The 20,711-nt window shown below is 37.4% G+C and overlaps 1 protein-coding gene across 1 annotated transcript in view; it reads right to left on the bottom strand.

Annotated features, from left to right (window-relative positions):
* The window catches only part of LOC131079756 (uncharacterized), a 110,833-nt gene that overhangs the window by 76,363 nt on the left and 13,759 nt on the right, over positions 1-20,711 (bottom strand). Inside the window, exons 2-3 of the mRNA XM_058017790.2 lie at positions 19,809-19,875; positions 19,148-19,591 (exon numbers count right to left, since the gene is read on the bottom strand). Coding sequence (XP_057873773.2) covers positions 19,148-19,591; positions 19,809-19,875 — 511 coding nt within the window. The remainder of the gene's footprint in view (positions 1-19,147; positions 19,592-19,808; positions 19,876-20,711) is intronic.

Raw genomic sequence — 20,711 nt, forward strand, 5'->3', positions numbered from 1 at the left:
TCACTAAATTTCAGCATGTACCAAGATTGGAGGAAACCCATTGAAAGAAATTCAAGAGTCAAATTTCTTGAGGAATGGGACAGACAAAATTTTCTACCTTCCAACCATAATCCAGAGAAACATATAAAAACGACAAACAAGTGACACCATGCAGAATGGAAACATCTGAACATGAAAAAATGAAGTTGTTTATTTATATGAAGCTCAAAACAAACTGGTAAGCAACATACCAACCCTAATTTCAAAGGCGAGCAAAATTAGATGCTAATTATGCCAGTTACGAAGGAGGAAATTAAGCAGGCAGCCTCCAGCCTCAAAGTGTATAAAGCTCCAGAACCAGTTGGATTTCAAGAACATTTTTGCTAGAAACATTGAAGATAGTGACCAAAGATGTCACTGCATGTGCAGAAGAATGAAAAAAGATAGTTTTTATCATGAAGGAAGGGAATACTAATTTCCTCGATCTTACCACCAAGAAAAAAAAATTGGTTTATTTTGATGAATACTGTCCCATTTCTTTCTGCAATTCAGGGTATGAAGTTGACACCAAACATGTGGCTAAGAGTGAAAATTTTCTTGGATGGCATCTCTCTGAATCCTAGTAAGGATTTGTACCTGAAAACCAATCCTAGATGGAATATTCATTGTTCATAAACAATCCACTCTATACATCATAAAAGGAAACCATGTAGGCTTGTCAAGCCTACCATGAACAAGCCCATGACAGGGTTAACTAGGATTCCCAGATAGAGATTCAAGAAAGTTTACATTCTATGAAGAATAGAAAAACTAGAACTAGATTTCCAAACCAAATTTTTCAGTTTTATTCAATGAAGTTATAACAAATTCCTTTAGGCTTAAGGGATCTGAGACAAGGGAACCCAACATACCCATTCTTGTTCATGATATGTGATAAATGACATGTTTGTTAAATGCTTGGCCAAAGTACATGATTATGCATTAATGTTTTTCCCTGTCATAATGTTATCTAGTTCTTTATGATTTTTATTTTATATGCTGTTTGTGATGACATGCAGATGGTTCTCTCTTACTTTGTCAGATCTCCTTATCTGATACCCTCATAATGGGTTGGGCCACTCGAGAGCAGGGGAAGTGTGCAGGATTTCTATAAAGATAGAAAGTTGTGCAGTAAAGCACTCCACTGATAGTCTCTCCACCCTTGCAGTGTCTCTGGTCTAATCTGATGTCATCCTGAAGAAATAGTACAATGGTTATGGCACTCTTGGTTGTCCTATAATATTCATTGAAAAGTACCTATGTAACTTATATTTTTGTATCATTATTGGAAAGATGATTGTAATTTGATAATTATTTGTATTTCTATATAATGGTCTATTGAGGATACAGATGGATATTTCACCAAAGTAATTATTGAGTATGTAACAAATCAGTTCTAATCTACATATTGTTGACAGCAGCTATTACAATTATGAAATATATTGAGAATATTTTTTATGATTTTGGATAACTACTTGTACCTCTTAAATTCTTAATGCAACAAGGGATCTGAAATGAACCGTGAGGATGTTACTCTGAACTGTATAAATTAGTAAAGTTTCTCTTTTTATTAAATACAAATCTTGAATCCTCTAGTAATCTAGATAATTAATGAATGGATAATTTGTTAAATTTTTTAGCAACATTGCATAATATATTGAATGACTTACATGCATTAAGTAAAATTTTCATCATTAGTAAAAATTAAAAATAGTTAAATTGTCTATAGGACCCAAGGGACATATTGTAGAATTTATTCCTATCTTGGTTGAGAATTCTAAGAAGCTATAAGTTTATAGCACAATTAAAGAAAACAAAAACAGTTCCAACCTTTCCAGTCTCTGACTTGAAGGATTCTTGCAATACAAAGAAATTGTGAGGCTTATTTTAGGAGAACTTGAAGTGAATTGATCATTTTGATTATCCTCCCAGAAATCAACCTTTATAGTATGCCCTTCCCTTGCCTCTGGTTTACTTCTCTATCCATCATCTGTTGTAACTAGTGGCTATGAAAAAAATAATAAAATCATTAACTACAAGAAAATAGCTGAGGTGGTATGAAGAGCAATTCGAGTATGGGGTCCAATAAAGTAGTTTATGGAGCTAGAAGAAAAAGATGTTGTCAATTTTTGTCTCAAAAGAGCCATGAAAATTGAGATCATATGGTCCCCCCTTTCAATCTTTCTTATGCTCAACTTTGACAAAGCTAATTAAAGGGTGGAGATTGTTTAAAGATGATTTACTTATTCAACATTGTATTCATGCAAATAATCAAGCAGAAGCAATGGCTCTTATCAAAGGCCTTCAAATTGCAATTTAAATGGATGTAAAAAACAGTTGTCAAGGGGTGCTTGAAACTTTTAATTAATTCCACAAGTGAGGGGACGTCAAGGTTCTGAGATTATGTGCTATTTGGATAAGGTGAGATGGTTAGCTAGTAAATCGACTCATTTGACTTCTCTCATATCTAAAGAGATTGGAATGAGTTTTCTGATCTTGCCACAACATGAAATCAGATTCAAAGCTTCTTCTACAGCATTTAATTCAAGTCCTTTCCTTCCTTCTGAATGGCCTTTGCATCCTAACATAGGATGCATCTCTCATCTCCCAATGCCCCTATCCCCTTCCCCTTATTCCCTCTTAACAATTTGTAAACTATAAGGATATTCTTTAGCTAGATTTATAACAATGGATATTCTTAGACTTAGAAATTGAGAGCAATGTGGCTGAAAACTTTAGCGAATGAATTATAAAATAAGAGCCAATATAAAAAGATTGAAAACACCATGAAAATGAGACCAATATAACCTAGAGAATCCCTTGGTTGGAAAACTTGATATACAAACTTTTCGACATCCTACGCCTTATGCTCTAGGTTGGATCCAAAATGGTGCTGATTTTTAGGTAATGCAAAGTGAAGTTTGCAATTACTTAAGAAGTGGTTTGGATATTGTGCCAATTTGAATCAGTGCAACATCTAATAACTCTTCATAATAAATTCTTGAATTGGCACAACATCTAAAACCACTGCTTAAGTACAAGCAAACTTCTCTTATTATTACAATCAAGATGACAACCAGAATACTCCATAAAATATGCACTCTCAACTCATTCAACCATCAAAGACTCCGACTATGTATAGTATTCAACTATTTAAACAATTTTACAAGAGATTCAGCGGCCAAAGACACAAACCATCATTAGTGTAGCCCACATAAATATCTGAATCTACCAACTCACCCACATGCATTAGAGACAAACAAATTCACAGCCATCCAAGAAAAAGCAGCAGTGAAGAATGATAGGATTATCTGTCATCATGCACATTCTCAATTCTAACATACAATCCAATCACCAACTATCACCCCTCATGTTGACATGTGGATGTCATCCCAACCATTTCACCCTTGCGATTGTTCAACCCTAAGTACACGCAGTCTTCTTTGTCACCTAGTGCACACCACATTCTTCCATTTAAGTGGTACCATATCATTCATCATCTATGACACATGCTGACCCTTGCATGCAAAACTCCCAAAACCTGAAGGATTTGATCTCTATACAAGGATGCCCCTACATCAAACACCCTAGGTAGAAAAGAATTGACCATGTACCCTCTACTCATGCATGGCCCAGCAGTTCTACTCTCACCATGTTGTGCTTGGTGAGTTCTAATGTGCTTAACCAAGTCACAAGCTCAACTCTCCAAACCCCCCAATTGTCTAGGTACTTATTTATCTATGTTTTCTTAATTGTTGTATCTAGGATTTGCTCTATCTCTTCTTGTATCCTTTACGAGAATTAATACCTCCAATCCACTGTTTCTTCTTCTACTCCTCCATTTACATCATCAAGTTGTCCTTGATAAGGGTCTGTGTCTACAACATTAAAGATGGGGATTGTCAATCTCCTTTAGCAACTCTACCTCATATGCAATCTTGTCATATTTGTATAGAATTTTGTAAGGGTCTTCTTCCAATTCAACTATTAAGTGTCCCCTTAAAGAACCTCTCCTTATCCAAATGCACAAACACCATGTTGCCCACTTGGAATTCCACCTCACTTCTCTTGTCTACACTCTCCTTGTCTTGGGCTTTGCTTTTCTCCAACTATTTGAACACTTGCTTGTGCACGTTACACGTGTATTCTATGAAATCATCTACCTCTACACTATGTCTTTGCTCACTTATATGTCGCATAGCTCCGCAACTCCCCTTGAACTCTACCCATAGATTATCTAGAATGGGCTTCTCCAAATGCTTTGGTTCACTGAGTTGTATGTGAACTCTACTCGTTGCCAAGATTGAGTCCCAAAGTCCTAGCTTCTCTCACATCAAACACTGCAATAGCTTCTCTCTCATCAATTCCTAGGCTATTTGAGGATGATATGCCAAGCTGAATTGTAGTTGGGTGTTCAATTTCTTCCATATCGCCCTCCAAATATGCCCCACAAACTTGATGTCCCAATCCAACAAAATGGTCAAATGGTAATCCATGCAACCTCACTCTCCCTAAAGAACAAATCAACCACCTACATAGCAACATTTGTTTGCTTGCACATATAAAATGTGCCATCTTGCAAAACCTATTGACCACAACAAATATGAAGTGGCTGTTCTGAATTCTTGGCAACCCAGGAATGAAATCCATGGTTAAATGCTCCAATGGTATCAAGGAAATTGGCAAGGATTGGTGTAATACACATCTACAAACATACATGGCCAAATATACCCTTACTTAATTGTGCCACCATCTTGTCAACAATGAAATGAACATTTAAACCTCCATTATGTTTCTCCACGATGAGGTTTTCACACATTGACCCCTTGGGTACACAATAATGGGGCCTTTGAAAGCAATCCATCTTGCACTAATTAATTTGAAAATTACAATTGGATTGCATGCACAAGGTTCTGCACACACTTCCCATGCTTCCTTTAAGTCCTCATCCTACGAATATTGCTTCTTTACCCCACTGAACCATGTGACTCAAGAACACCTCATTAACCCAAGCACAACTCATTAACCAAGGCACGCCTTCAACTTAGCACACCTACAACTTGATTGGCTTTCCCACACCAATCCTTTGGAACAAACAAGTAGCTTTGCAAGAATTCTACCCATTTCATATGTCATTGGTTCAACTTGCCCCAATAAATTGTATAGTAGCACTTGATGGTCAATGTACGACATAAACTCCTTGGGTAGCATGTAATGCCTCCACTTTTTCAATGCTTGTATGATTACATATAACTTGTGTTCCATATGGATGCATCCTTGACCCTCCAATCCCCATCCCCATCCCCATAAATGTTTTAGGTACAACAAGATGGCAAGGGACATCCCTTGCCATCCCCAAAAATTTTGAAAATGGCAATTTTTTTATAAATGCAATATATGGATAGGAAACGCTACATGGATGTATGGCTAGCACCAAGGCAGACAACTTTGCAATAGTTGAGGACAGTTGAGACATCCCTTGACCATCCCAAGGACAGCCAAACATCCCCAATGGCAGTCATACTTTTTTTAGTGTTTAAATCCACCGTGACATTCACTACAGTGAAGAAGGAAAGACATAAAATATGGATGTTCTTATATAAGTTTGCAATCCTTTCCAATTTTAAACTCTAGATCATCTATGTGTGTATGTTATAATCAGAAAATGGAATTTTTACATACAAAATCACCATTTGCTATAGTTTATAAGATCCTCGATATTTGAAATTAGTCCTGATGCTAGAGCAAATAAAATATAGAAGTGCATAATTTCAAGATCTTGCAAGTTACAAAGAAACTTATTAGAGTATTCAAAAGCTATGTTACACTTCTAGGAATTGTTTAAAATATAACCATACACCTTGAATATATTCAGCAAAAAAATCAATCTATTAAATTGTTCGTTTGTCCACCTAGCAATGACCATAGGCCATGTATACTTCTCACATATAGTAGCCGAATAAGTCACCCTACTGGTATGACAGTGGCACACAATTTCCATTATTATATACCAATACTGAAAAATATTGCATTAAAAAGTAACAATTACTAACACAATTTTGCCCCCAAATGTTTCAATATGTAACTGTGCAACTTCATTTGCAACTAAGTTTCATAACTTTATAGCAACTTCTAACACAAGATCAACGAATCAAATGCCAAAAGAATAGTATCAACTAGGATTGATAAAAACTTTGATTTTGCCAACTAGTAAATCCTATTGTGACATTCTTCAGTACCTTTCATAATATGGGAAAACATCCAAAACAAGGTCATTTTGTTTCAAAGTATGTTGGTTTCGATGTTGAGGAGCCACAAAGAACCCTAACCAAGTTCTCAATATTGTTGTTATATTGTTGTCAATCTTGATTTTTTTTTGTCTATATATATACCATTGTCCCCCCACCATCCCCAAAAAATGACACCTTGGGTGCCATCCACGAAAGTCATCCCCTAGCACCCCATTATACCCACCCTTGAAACATTGTGGAACATAGCATTGTAACTCTTGATCATACGTAAAATATCTTTTCTGCATATTATTTATATTCACTTAGGTATGTGATTGCCCTTCCTCACTTAGTACTATGCCAATCATTATACCACTAGCATTACAATCTAATTCGAAAACTTTATAAAAATCAAGTAGCGCCATATCAACTACTCCAATCTAGATAAATTCCTTTTTATCACCCTTCATAGTCTTAGTGATAGGTACACAAATCCTATTGAAATTCTAAATGAACTTCTTGGAGAAGCTTCCCAATATGTGGAAGCTTTGAGATTAGAAAGCAATATTTGGCAATGGCCATTCCATGATCACCTTTACTTTCTTACAGTCCATTTTCAACACTTCTTGGGACAGTACAAATCCCAAGTATGCCAACCCAATCTTCATGAAGTTGCACTTCTTCAAGTTCACCAACAGCTTCTCCTCACTAGCTGCTACAACACTTATTTGATGTGCACCAAATGTTCTTCATTGTCCTGTTAAAGATTAGGATGTCATCAAGATATACAATGACAAACTTACATAGAAATGGCTTTAGCACCTTGTTCATCAGATGCATGAAAGTGCCAAGTGCATTTGTTAGGCTAAATGACCTTACACCAACAACTCATACAACCAAACCTTGTTCTTTAAGGTTGGTTGTCTTCCATTCATTGTCTTCCCCAATCTTGATTTGATAGTAGTCATTATTTAGATCAATCTTCATGAAATATCATGCTCAACTCATGCAATCCATCAAATCGTCCATGCATGGCAAGAGGAACCTATACTTGATAGTGATCTTACTGGCAATCCTAAGTCAATGTACATACTCCATTATCCATCTGTTTTTGGTACCAGTACAACGTAGGGCTTAGGTTTTCCCTAACCAACCCTTTCACAAGTAGCTCTTACACTTGCCTTCTTACTTCCCCATTCTCCTATGGTATCATCTAGTAGGCCACCCTATTTTGTAAACTCGACCTTAGAGTCAAATCTAATACATGGCTAATATTGTGTAGAGGAACAATCCTAATATTTCTTCTCAAATGGTGTCCGTGTACACTCAAACTCTCTCACCTCACATATCATCTCCTTGCCCTCTTCCTTTTCTTCCTTTGTGATAACAAATAGCATAGGATTGGGCCCAAGCACAAGACATGCACACTCCTTACCTAATTCAACAATTACTTCCCTAATGCTAGCGACACTTGCAAATTGTTCTCCACTTTCGCATCACTATCCTTCAAGGGCCCCAACTTATACTTCTTCCCATCCTTCCACGAGTTATAGATGTCAGTTTGTGCATTATGTCATATCTTCTGATCATATTGCCATGGTCTTCCCAACAACATGTGGCAATAATCCATCAACATGATGTTGCATAGGAACTCCTTTTTAAATGTCAATCTTAAAGCCAACCATATACTATTTGTTCACCACCACCTAATGGCCCCTCATTAGCCACAACACCTTGTATGGGTTCTTGTGCCTCAACCTCCTCAAGACCAACTTCTCTACTATCTTGCTAGATACTGGTTTGTCATTCTTGTTGCTATCGATGATCTCCCTACAACAATTTTCCCTAAACTTGCAAATAGTCCTAAATAGGTTCTTCCTTTGCAACAATTCACCATCCCTCTTCTCCAACTTTATCAACACCCTCCTTATGTTGTGGCCCTCTCCATGCATCAACTCCTCTCCACATTCTCTCGAGTCCTAACATATTCCTCTCAAAGTTGCCTTGAGTAACATGGTTGTTTGCTACCTTCTGACTACACATGTTGCATTTTTACGCTACACTTGGTCATTTGAAAGCGCAATGTCCCTTTTCTTTGCATCTATAGCACATTCTAGAAGAAACTCTTCCCCCTCATCCTCCCCCAAAGGGAAAATCTTTTTTCTAAGATGTATTCCCAAAGGCCTTTGATCTGCTCAACTCCCCTTCACATTCTAGTGTCGAATCTTCCTTTTCATTACACTAGACCTCATCTTTGCATGAACCCACCCCTTTCTCACATTGCACTTTGTTGCCTTTTTGACAACAATTATTCCACCTTCAACATGTACTAGTAGGGTTTCTTCTACAAATTGGGAATTAGCATGATGAACTTGTCTCGAATGGATGCATGCAATCCATTCCCATATAGCATAAATTTCTTTGTTCCTCCTTCATTGTGCCCCGTGCAAATGGTCAACCAAAAGAACTCCTTAGTGTAGTCTTGCACATTCATCTCTTTTTGACTTAAGTTTTGGAGCTTCCAAAACAAAATCATCTCATAGTCCACAAGTAGGAACTTCATCCTAAGCTCAATAACCATCTTGCTCCATGTGCATATTTTTTCATTTCCTTCTTGTACTCTATCCCTCTAGACATGATCCTTGATAGATTCATACTCAAAAGAATTTTTCCAACTTCGTGATCTAATTAATCAGTTATAAGCACAAACTCCATGCAAAGTTCAAATTATCACCTCCAAGCACCAACTCTAGAAATTACCCTTAGCTATCTCCTCTCTAATGGAACCTTGCCAACCTTGTCCATGTGTTCCTTAAATGCCTTGTCATCGCTTGAATCTACATCTCCCTCCATATATTAAGCATTTTCCATCTCTTCCATCCTTGCTTGGAGGTAATTTACTACTTACTCCAACTCTACCACCATTGCTCCATTCACCATCTTGTTCCTCACATACTTTACACAACACACTTGCTATCAATGCCATCTAACCAAACACTATGTTGGAAGAAATTTGCACTACCTTCTGGCCATGTTCACACTTTGAGGAAAGTAAAAAGTTTTCCACTACAAACCTTAATCCAATCACCTCATAACCTAGGTCTATAAAACCCAAGGTACATGTGGTATTGTTTGTTACCAAGCACATATAGCACACTCTATCTTTTGTGCACTAATGCTTCATTTTCTATCTACGCACTAAGTCTTGAATGAGAAATTCCATGAACTTGAAAGATTCAATCTTTATGTCTAGATGCCCTTGCTTGAAGGAGATGTAAGTTGTAATCCACCAATAAGGGGTCATTCAACCTTTGCATTGAGAACATGCTTTTTGAAGCATATGTGCTCAAACAATCTCCAATCACACTCACAACCCCAAAGCATTACATGGTTGACTCACAACTTGGATGGCAATTCTTTGAAGATTAGACACCTTAGTACCAAAATAGTCCCACCATGCATCTTTAAGGACAACATTTAAAACGTTTGGGATTTACAAATACTAGACATTCAAAATTTAATAATGATAGAAAATCATAAAATTTAAATCAATGTTTCAAAATTCAATGAATGAAACTTTACTTGGGGTGCTAATTGGTTTTGCTATTGTGCATGTCTTGAGAAGAGAGATCCTACAATTTGTTTGTAGATCTTAATCTTGGAAATGATCTTCGCCCTCGTCTCCAAACTTGGCTTCATAGCCTATATGATGGAGAAGAGGGCCCCAAAAACCTTCTCAACAACCTTGAAGCTACCAAGAAATTGTAAGATTGGGTCGAGGAAGTACCCACAAGCATGAAGTGCCCTATAGTCATCTCATCCAATGGAGGTCAATAAGAGCACATATTTGACCTCAAAAACACTATAATATTGTATGACAAGCTCCTTTCCTCTGTCCATTCCATCGTAGATGTACCTCATTATCTGACTAAATTCACAAATTATCCAACATCAATTCAAACATGACTTATCTAATAGAGTCAAACCATTAATCCTCCATTGCACGTAATGTCCCCCTTAGGGAGGACACTAAATATTGCCCACTATACTTGTTTGATGGCAAGAAAGGAGGTGAATTGAACTCGTTGAAGACAAATTGAAGATTACCAAACATCTACAAGGGACCCAAATGCCTAAGTTCGCTCCTGTCCCTCAGTCAGGGACCAGAGCGATTTTTACATTAGACAAATTTCTTGCCAAGTGAGAGCAAATTCCAAGGCATGGATGAGTGAAGCGGAGTACTACAAGACTGTTGAAGATAGATTTTGACGTTGGCAAAGTGAGATGAAGCCTACAAGAGCAAGATCGCTCCTGTCCCTCAGTCAGGGACCAGGGCGATATGATGATTATGTTGCCTTTCCGCTAAGTTCAAAACTCTCCAAGTCAATGTAAAGGGTGGTAAGGACGTTTTAAGGCATCTCAATGAAGAACAAAGCATCAAAGGTCGCCAGTATTGAAGGATTTGCATCAAATGTTCAAGTTCGCTCCTGTCCCTCAGGAAGGGACCAGAGCGAAATCCTCATGAAGGCCTAGATTTCGAAATTTTATCAAGTATTAAGTGATTAGGAAGGATCAAGGGACTTCATCTTACATTATGAAAGTAATTACAAGTCAATAGAAGCAAAGACAAGCTCAAAACCTTGAAGTTCGCTCCTGTCCCTCAGGCAGGGACCAGAGCGATATTGACTATATTGGCCAAATCTCTCAAAAATCACGTTAAGTCAAGGATTATGCGAGATGATAAAAGGTCCAAGGTGTCTTTGAAGATGATATACAAAGGTTTTAAACGTCAAATGAATACCAATTTGAACAAGGAAGCTATATCGCTCCTGTCCTTTGGACAAGGACCAAAGCGATTTTTATTAAAACGTTCATTTTTCCTCAAAATCAAGACAAGGCAGGATCGCACAAGATCAAGATAGTCGTTTGGAAGGCAATGAGCGAGAAGTTAAAGATTAACTACAAAGAATGTTGGCTAGAGCACTAAGATCGCTCCTGTCCCTCACCAAGGGACCAGGGCGAAAAACACTCAAATATCAAATCTGCCTTGTAGAAGACAAGTGAATTATGCGTAGAATGAAAGAATAAAGTTGTTACTTGCCTTGCGATACAAATTGGCAACTTAGAAAGCAAGATCAAGGAGAAACTATGAAGTTCGCTCCTGTCCCTCTCCAAGGAACCAGGGCGATATCACATCAAGAGGTACTCATTTGCAAGGTCAAGTCACTCAAGTTTGAAAATCCTAGCAAAAATGCCAACTTCCACGTAAGAATGGAGATGTTGAATATCAAAAGTGTAAGGATCAAGACCAAGTTGATGGATCGCTCCTGTCCCTCAGTCAGGGACCAGGGCGATAAGGTTTGCATTTTTTCATCTTTAAATTTTGGCACTCAAACACATTTTGAATTTTAAATGCTAGGAAAATCGATATTTAATTGAAAGCATTTAAAATTTGTGCTTGATATCATTAATTAATTATTGCCTTGTAAAAGAAAATCGAATTTACTAATTAATAAACGATGGCATTTAATAATTAATTATTAATTATTAATTTAAAATCAAATGAAGCGCTTGGGTTTATTTTATCAAAGTCGGCCTTATTATTTATTAAAAAAAATCATTTTTAATTGCCTAATTTTACCAAGGTCGGCCTAGTGGTAATTGAGGTGTGAGCGCTTATAAAGGTTGGTGAAGATTTTCATTTTCACATTATCATTTTATCATCCACATTCAAGTGCGATTCGAGGAAGACAAAGGAAAGTGCGAATTGTGTTTAGAGAGAGCGAATTTCGTTTCAAGCAAGGTGGTGTGAAGTATCATCAAAGGGGGTGCGAATCTAAAATTTCATATTGTGCGAACTTGCCAAGGATATTGGAAGATCACGTCAAAGACTTGAAAGGTGGCGAAGTTGCTAATTTGAAGAGGAGATCACGTTGAAGCCATCTAACGTTAATTTTGCCTAGGCGAATCCATTTGTTTTGCATTCTAGAGTTAGCTCTCTAGTGAGGTATGGCGATATGGTTTTATTGTTTTAATTTTGAATTGTTGATCGTCATAGCTTAAATTTTGAATTTCCTTAGCTCAATCGTTATTTAGCAAATGATAACTCAAAGACTTATCATGATGTTTCCTAAAATTTACTCTCTAATTTATGATATATATTGCAAATATCCAGTTACTTATTGTGAAATGTTGTGTAGGTATGGCGACCCCTAAGGCGGGAGCATCCACCAGTCGTCCAGCTCTCATGAAGGAAGATCAAAAGACCGAAGAAGTGGAGACCAAGATCGTGTCGAAGTGGAGCAACATTGGAGATACTAATTTGGGCAACTTCAGCACAAAGAAGTTTCGAGATGTCCCTTACATTGGCAAGCCATCACCTGTCGCCTGGAGGATAATTGAAAGTGGCATCATTAAGGCGGCCGGCTTCCCTCCAGCAGTTCAGTGTCATGAGTTGATGATCGAGTGTGCTCGTCATTACGATCCTCAATCCAGAACGATCGTGTCCAAGGAAGGAAACATTTTGGCGTATCTTTCAGAGGAAGCTATAAGTGAGGCTTTCCATCTTCCAGAGCACAGAGATATGGTCTACAAGAGCATAGAAGGAGCCAGGTCAATGTACGAAGATGATCCAGATGCTTGTCTAAGCATCATTAACAAGAACTGGTTACTCAAGAGTCGTCCTCGCCTGAGTAAGGTACCGAACACACCACACAGGATTGATTTCCAGGAGGAGTACAGAGATTTGATTACAATGCTCAACCGAGTCACAGGAGCCCCTCAGGCTTTTTACTTTGAAAAGTGGATGTTCTACTTCATCCAGGTGATAGTTCAGGGTAAAGGAACAATTCATTGGGCTAGAATGATTAGCCATTGCTTGGACGTACAGTTGAGGAGACTCAAAGCTACCAAGTCCTTCCACATGAGTTCATACGTCATCTATGCCTTGATCAGGAGCTTCGAGTACGCAAGATTACCTCACAGAGGAGTGATTGGAAGAGGACCCGGCGAGGTCAGAGTTTGTGATTCCTATGTTCACTTGCATCATCCGCCAGGAAGCAACTACAAGTTAGTTAATGATACCTTCACTATGAACATCACAAGGACGTTGCAAGGCGGGATTCACAACAGATTATCTCAGGATGCACAGGAACTAGTAAAGAGGTACGGTGCTTGGTTTATCCAATTTCAGAAGTTTACTTATATCAGAGTTCATGGATGTCCTTCACCTCCATACATGTTGCCAAGATATCCGACAGACAGAATTGTGTTACTTGAGGTAACAAGACAGTTGGCAGCTTATGCGAAGGCATTCAGACACAGACATGGAAATGGAGTTCCGGTACCCATCATATTGGGCAATTCAGTTGAAGTATGTCCTAATGCTTTAGCCATGGATGACGCAGAGAAGGAGTTAGCTGTGTATTCTTTTTCATTCTTTGCTTTGAGGGAAAGCTTTGATCCACATGGATATATAGAGGAGACAGTCGGTAGGAAGTTTAAGCATGAGTTTCAGATTGAAGATTTTATGATGAATCTCTTAGACGATCTTGAAGTAAAAAGAAAGATGCACTCTAGATTGCCTTTGGATTTCATCAGGAAATGCAAGATTTACAGAGTGGCCGACCAAGCACAAGACAGTGGCAGACATCTCCAGTCATCCTATGATCGAGAAAGCAAATCAGTAAGGTTAGATTGGAATGAGCCCGAGCTCGTGGATTTAGATGCTTTGATGGCTCCAGTCTTGTCTTGTACTCGCAGATGGGTTGATGTGCAGCATCAGAAGTTGAGAGAGCAAGGCATAGCTATGACTTTCACTTTGGAAGAGAAGCCAGCTGAAGGTGGAGCTAGTGTAAGCGAAGGTAATCCTAATCCCAGAAATGCAAATGAAGGCAACTTTCAAAGTGCAAGTGAAGGCGATCTCCATCCAAGAGGCTCGAAGAGGAAAGAGAGACCGGGAAACAGAGAATCCTCCAAGAAGAAACAAGAGGCCAGCCGAGATCGTTCATCCGGTACATCCTCTCGACAGGAGAAAAGGACACTTGAAGTGGAGGAGTCTATGGAGTCGATGGTTCAGAATGATAAGGAAGGACAGGTACCTCAAGGGTCACCAAGTGGATCTCTCCAAGATTATGAGCTACATGAAGACAAGAACAATGACGAGGTAACATCTCCTCACAGAGAAGAAGAAATATTGCATAAGGAGATACAGGTTAGAGAGACAAGATCAGCCATCCCAGATTGGTTGAAGGAAAGATTAACGAAGGTGATTGTGATCGAGGACGAAGACAATGTGATTGATTTAGAGAGCCTTGTTGGACATTCCCAGGAAGTGACAGAGAAGAGAAAGGCTACCAAGATGTCCAAGATGATTAGAGATGAGACTGGATCCAGAAAATTACAGATAGCTACACCAGCAGTAGACAAGTACGAAGGTGAGATCTTAGCAGAGGAATATGATGTAGAGACATTTGAGCTAGGTCCATCCACAGCTGAGCAGACACTAGATGATGCCACAGATTCCTTTGAAGCATTGAAGGACAAGCTCAGGGAAGAAATGGAGAAGAGTAGAAAGCTTGAGAGGGAGGTCGGTGCATGGAGAACATATTTCAGCCATCTCAATCAGCCTTTGGGACGTCAGGATCCAGCAAGATCACCTATACAGGCACTTCCCCTTCAATCAATTGGTGAGGCAGAGAGATTCAGGAGTATGGTCCAGCGTATGAGTACTTGGATGGATAAATCTCATACAGTTGCCGTAGAATTTGCAACAAGGATGATGAAGACTATTCACAGGGCTATTCAGGTTCTTGAGATCATCCACAATTTGATGATAATGGTAGCCGCTTTTGCTCATACCAAGAACGTTATCATTCCCGTCTTGAAGGTAATTAGACAAACATCGAGGAAGGTCCTAGCGCAGGAAAAGATTATGGATGGAGGACCTCACAGTTTACTTCAGTGGTCAACCTTACTCCAGATGAAAGAAGTTCTCTTTGAGGACATCAGTACTAGGTGCAGTCATGTTGAGGAGGTGATCAACCCGATCCAGGACAGAGTATTTGAGGTACTACGTACCATTCTTGGCAGGAGGATCGAAGTTGAGACAGATGTGGATTTGCAAGAATTGGAAGATAGAATCAAGGTCATCTTTTGCAAGGACGTCAATATCACAGATGAGCAACAGGACCAGATGTTTGCTACCATGCTCCTGATTGAAAAGACTAAGGAACTTGAACTTACATGGGACGCAGCTCTTCTAGATGCATTTGATCAGGTCATCCACTTGGAAGAAAGAATGAAGAATCTTCCCGAGATTCCAATTGCTGAGATCGAGGGAATCGTGTCAAGATTCATTGCATATGCTAAAAAGGAGCATTGGAAAGGGAATAAGATTCTAGATGAGAGGTTGTTATAGATGACATGGCATCCTAATTGTCATTGGTCTATGTCTCCTAGATTTTCGTGCCAAATTTATAATTGGCTATGCATTTAATGTTGTGCAATAAAAGGGGAACTATTTGTAACAAACCCTAATTAGGGTTTAGGTGTCATGATCTTGACCATTGATCTACTTTCAATCTGGACCATTCATTGTAATTGAGGATGCTATTTATACCCTCATTTTCATTTCATTTGTAATAGAGATAGTTAAGAGATTAGAGAGAAAGTTTAATGTATTAGAGAGATTAGAGTTAGAAGCAATTTTACTTTTGTAGCAAGATTGAGTTTGAGGAAAGGAATTCAAGCAATTGTTGTACATGATGACTTTGAAATCAATGAAATATTGAAGTTATGGTGTTTTGTTGCAACTTTCTTGGTTATCTTCATGGTTGTTCAATTCATTTGAATCATGCTCAATCAAAGTAGTGTGTTAATTCGAAGGACATAGTGTTGGACTTGATCTTTGGTAGGATTCGCTTTCCATACCACTAGTTTCTTGCTGATTGTAGGAACGCCTTGCGTGGTCGACTGGAGATATTTGAATCACTTAACCTTCAATCATTATTGTATCTTGGATATGTACCTTCGTGGTAGTGTCTTTGATCTCTGATGCGTTGAAAATCGTTTGTTACCTTAGAAGATCGCATCAATTTCAATTGAGTTGTTATTTTATGGCGAAATTGAAGTTGGTAGAATCTTGCCAAGTCTTGTCCACATGAAGTCATTCTTAGGGTTAGATTAGATTAGACCTCTTGCAAACCCTATCCTTTTGTTAATTTTTTGAAAACCTTCTTTAATTTAGCAAAGACTTTCGGAGTGTAAGGCCCCTTGAGGACACAGCAAATCACATCATACCGCTGGTGCTTATCCACACGTAGAGACCCTACTAACCAGAACATTGGAGTCATCCTAACTGATCCTTCATGCGAATCTTCAGCAGTTAGAGACTTTATTCAAGAGAGGATAAGATGCCTTTAGGTATTTTATTCTGTGTATGATGGTGTACGAAATACACGTCAACATGGTGGAAGGGTCACCATCTTTCATAAAAATTGAGTCACCACTTTTCATTGTTGCCCTTGAGAATAATATATTATTCCCCAAATTGATCTACCAATTTTTTATCTCCTCCTCAATTGAAAACTTCTCCCATTTATATCCTCCAATGTGAGGAAGAGTTACACCTCTTCAAAATGGTCACAACCTTTCACAATTACCACCCTTCAAAAGGGTCACAACCCTTCATCATTGCTGCCCCTTTGAAAGAGTCACTTCCTTAATGCTTCCTTAATTCCTTTGCCCACTTCTTTCTTCCTTCATCCCTTTTTTTCCCAAATGAATTTCTCTTCTCCCCCTTTTATATCTCATGTTTGAGGGAGTCACAACTTTTCATCTCAAGCCTTTTGACCATTCATTTAACTTAACTAAATTTTAATTATATTAGATTTTATTTTTATTCTTTTATATTTTAATTTATTATTATTATTATTTATTAATAAATCCTATTTCAACAAGGGGACATTACATTGCACATTAAGATAAACAATCAAATATACAAGGTAAGCTACATGATGAGACCACAAAGAAGATGTGCAACAACCAAACTCCAAGAGGACGAAGGCCCAAAAAGAAACACTACTAATTATCAACGAATGGCATGTAGAGAGAAAATCGAGGAAAAAAGAAACAAAAGCATGTCAAAATATCATCTAAGAAGAAGAAGGGGAAGCAAAAAAGTGAGTGAGAGTTAGAAGAAGAGGGACTTGCAGAATGTGACTTGTGCCAAGTAAGGGTGAAAAGAAGATGAGAAAGCACAACGAAGCAAGAGGCATTGGACAAAAGATTCCTTCAAGTAATTCTCAATACAAAGATTAGAATTATCCAAGGCTGTTTTGAGGTTCATTCTATTAGAAGTTTATTGGAGACTGTTCATGTTTGGATTTTGTACTTTTGAGGTGAAACTAGTCTGATCTAGAGCTGCTTCACTTTGTTGTCCTATAAGATAACATGATGCTTTTGACACTTTCTACAACCTTCGCTCAATATTATTTTTGTTTTGCATTAGGAAAGCTTCTCTTATGCAGATGCCTGCTAACATTCTTTTTGTATCCATCTTTTTATTTATATTGATATTCCTTATATCCATCTCTTATGATAAAGAAGGCCAAATACTAACAGTTAAAGTGTCTTTTAGATTGAAATAAAATTGCAAAAAGTTACTGCACAGCAACTATCCAATTCTGGCTGTTGCTCAGGTATGAGTAAGATTTTGAATAAATATAGTGTTCAAGAGAACAATATGGATTCTTATCTAAGACTAAGAGGAAATTTCTAGTCTTATAAAGGTAATGAATCATTTACTATAACTTCTTATGCCTACTTATCATCCTTGATAAGGGCAATTCTTTATTGCTTCTGAAATGAATGTAAGCATCTCCATCCCTTTCTAGTACAATGCCAGGATTAGTTAGTGAATTTCTATCCTCTCTTTCGTAAAACCAAGCTTCACGTGAAGCATCTTGCAGATGAACTAATTTGTAAGATACCAGAATCATCGCACAGGGTCTAGGTGCGAGGCTGGGTTCGAACCGGGTCCGGATCCAGTCCCGGTTAGGCCCTGGGTTCCTACCAGGTTCGGCCCTCGGTTAAATTGCCAAGAATCAACGGAAACTGCTGTGAATTGACGTAAATCGCTGTCAATCGACAGAAATTGCTGGGAATCAATGGAAATCGCTGGGAATCGATCGCTGGAAATCACCAGTTTCGTATTTTTCGTGTTTATCTGCAGCGTTAGAGAACATTCCATATTTTTTTTTTAAAATTAATACTATAACTATAAAGACTATTTAAAATTATTTTTATATATTTAATAATGTTTAATAAAATATGTTTATATATTTATTTATTAATTTTAAAGATTTTTTAAATTCATATATATAAACATCTATAGACTATTGTATTATATATAATACTTCTGTTATATAATATATAATAATACTATAATTATATATATATATAATATTATTATATGTAAAACAAACTATAATATTTAATAGTATAGATATATATATATATAAAACGTACCCATACCCGAACCCAAGGAAAAACAAATTTTGCCGATTCCGTATCCGTACCCATACCCGAATCAGTAGCTTAGGTTAATTGTAATAAACCAGCATTGCAATAATGTACATTGTATAAAGTCTAATTGTGGCCTTGCATTTCCCCTCCATGATTAGCAGAGTTTACATCTTTTCAAAATGTCTTAGTCTTAGCTTAAACTGGTCAAAATTGTCACTGACATTTGCTCTTCAAGTTAAACACACTTACCACATTACACTTTTTGCAGCTTAACCATAGATGAAATAAGCAGCTCGTTGGTTCTATAATCCCAATGCTTAAAACACATACCTGTTAAGAAATATCAAATTTGTGGTTAAGAAACAACTTAATACCTGTCAGAAGGGAGTCCTCAAAGAGAGCTTCAAAAACCTTTCGAAGAAAAAATGGTGGAAATACAACAGTTGCTACTAAAAATATAGGACCCAAAAGCCAAACTAGGGACTGCCGTCCTTCTCTGGATGCTGTGAATCGGGGAATTTCTTCCTCCAAATGCTGGTGAGTAGCTCCATAAAACGAAACAAAACCAGCTTTACCATTAACATTTTGGCTCTGATGTAGTGCCCCACACTCAGAAGAAAGAATGTGTTCTTTGAAAGGGTTTTCTAAAGGACCTTGTAGTTCTTGTTCTGATTTTAATCCAATGCCTGACGCCTCTCCTTCAGGAACGGCAGAAGAATATGTTCCCACTCTTCTCTTTATTGGTACCTTGTGTCTAGATTGTTCTGGACCACAAAGTGACCATCCACGGAAGAACTTGAATGAAGTATCTAATTTCCCTGAGAAATGACAGAATTTATTATAATTATGTTATGAGTGAAACATTCTAGCCAAGAGAAATATTATTGCAATATTCTAGTCCTCTAGGATTAATGACTTTTGATATCCTTCATTTACTAATAGATTGACTGAAGCCACTTTTCTAGTACCCTTGTAACACAAAATATGTACAAAATAAGAATATCAAAGTGCAAATTTGTTTGGGAACATGTGTACATTGTCCAGAGGCAAACCATTGTGCATTCTCTTTATGGTCTTGGATAACCTTTCCTGGTGATTTTACCTGGCAAGCATCAGATGAGAAAAGTTCCAACGAAATGTTAGAAAGGGACAGTATCATAAGAAATGCTAAAATTACTTACAAATAGATTTCTTCTAGCTCAACTATTAATAGATATCTTTGTATGTCATAGGAAGGTGACACCATCATTAGATATCCATATCCATTCTTAGAAAAAATTATGATTTCTTATCACTAACTAAACAGCTTGTAATGCAAATGAAAATATGTTCCCAAGCAGTAAGAAATAATAAATTATAAATCTCACTCCTCAACTAAAGGAAATAAAAAATTCATGCAGTTGCTACAAGAAATGATTCAACCAAAATGGAGTTATATGGCCAAACAATCTCCAAAGTTTCCTGAGATAGCCAGCATTGTGGTGTTTAGATGATGGAATACTGCACAGAAATGTAATTAAAAGAAGTCATCCAATTTTATTCATCTGCTTGACTTTAATATATAAATGGTATATTGCATTGCCCAGAAATTTTAGAAAACTAAATAGTTCAAGACTAATTATATATCAGGCATGGATTTGGTAAGGTAAGTTTAAGTTTGAATGAGAAGAGATTCTCCAGAATGTTATAATAGTCAAAATTGATAAGGACGAATAGAGTTATTAATCCCTACCACCAGCATTGAAATTTAACAAAAAAATTAAATTAAATTTGGCTTCAGAAACAGAAACAATATACCAGAGCTTGTGTTGGTTAAATTATATACTTGGGTGGCTGAAATATGTCAATCTCTTAAAAAGGAAAACTGTATCATAAAATTCAACTATTTATCTTAAGGAACAAGATCATTTAAAGTTGACTGCGATGCTAACAAGGTAG

This window comes from Cryptomeria japonica, chromosome 6 (genome assembly GCF_030272615.1).
Source record: "Cryptomeria japonica chromosome 6, Sugi_1.0, whole genome shotgun sequence".
NCBI lineage: Eukaryota > Viridiplantae > Streptophyta > Pinopsida > Cupressales > Cupressaceae > Cryptomeria > Cryptomeria japonica.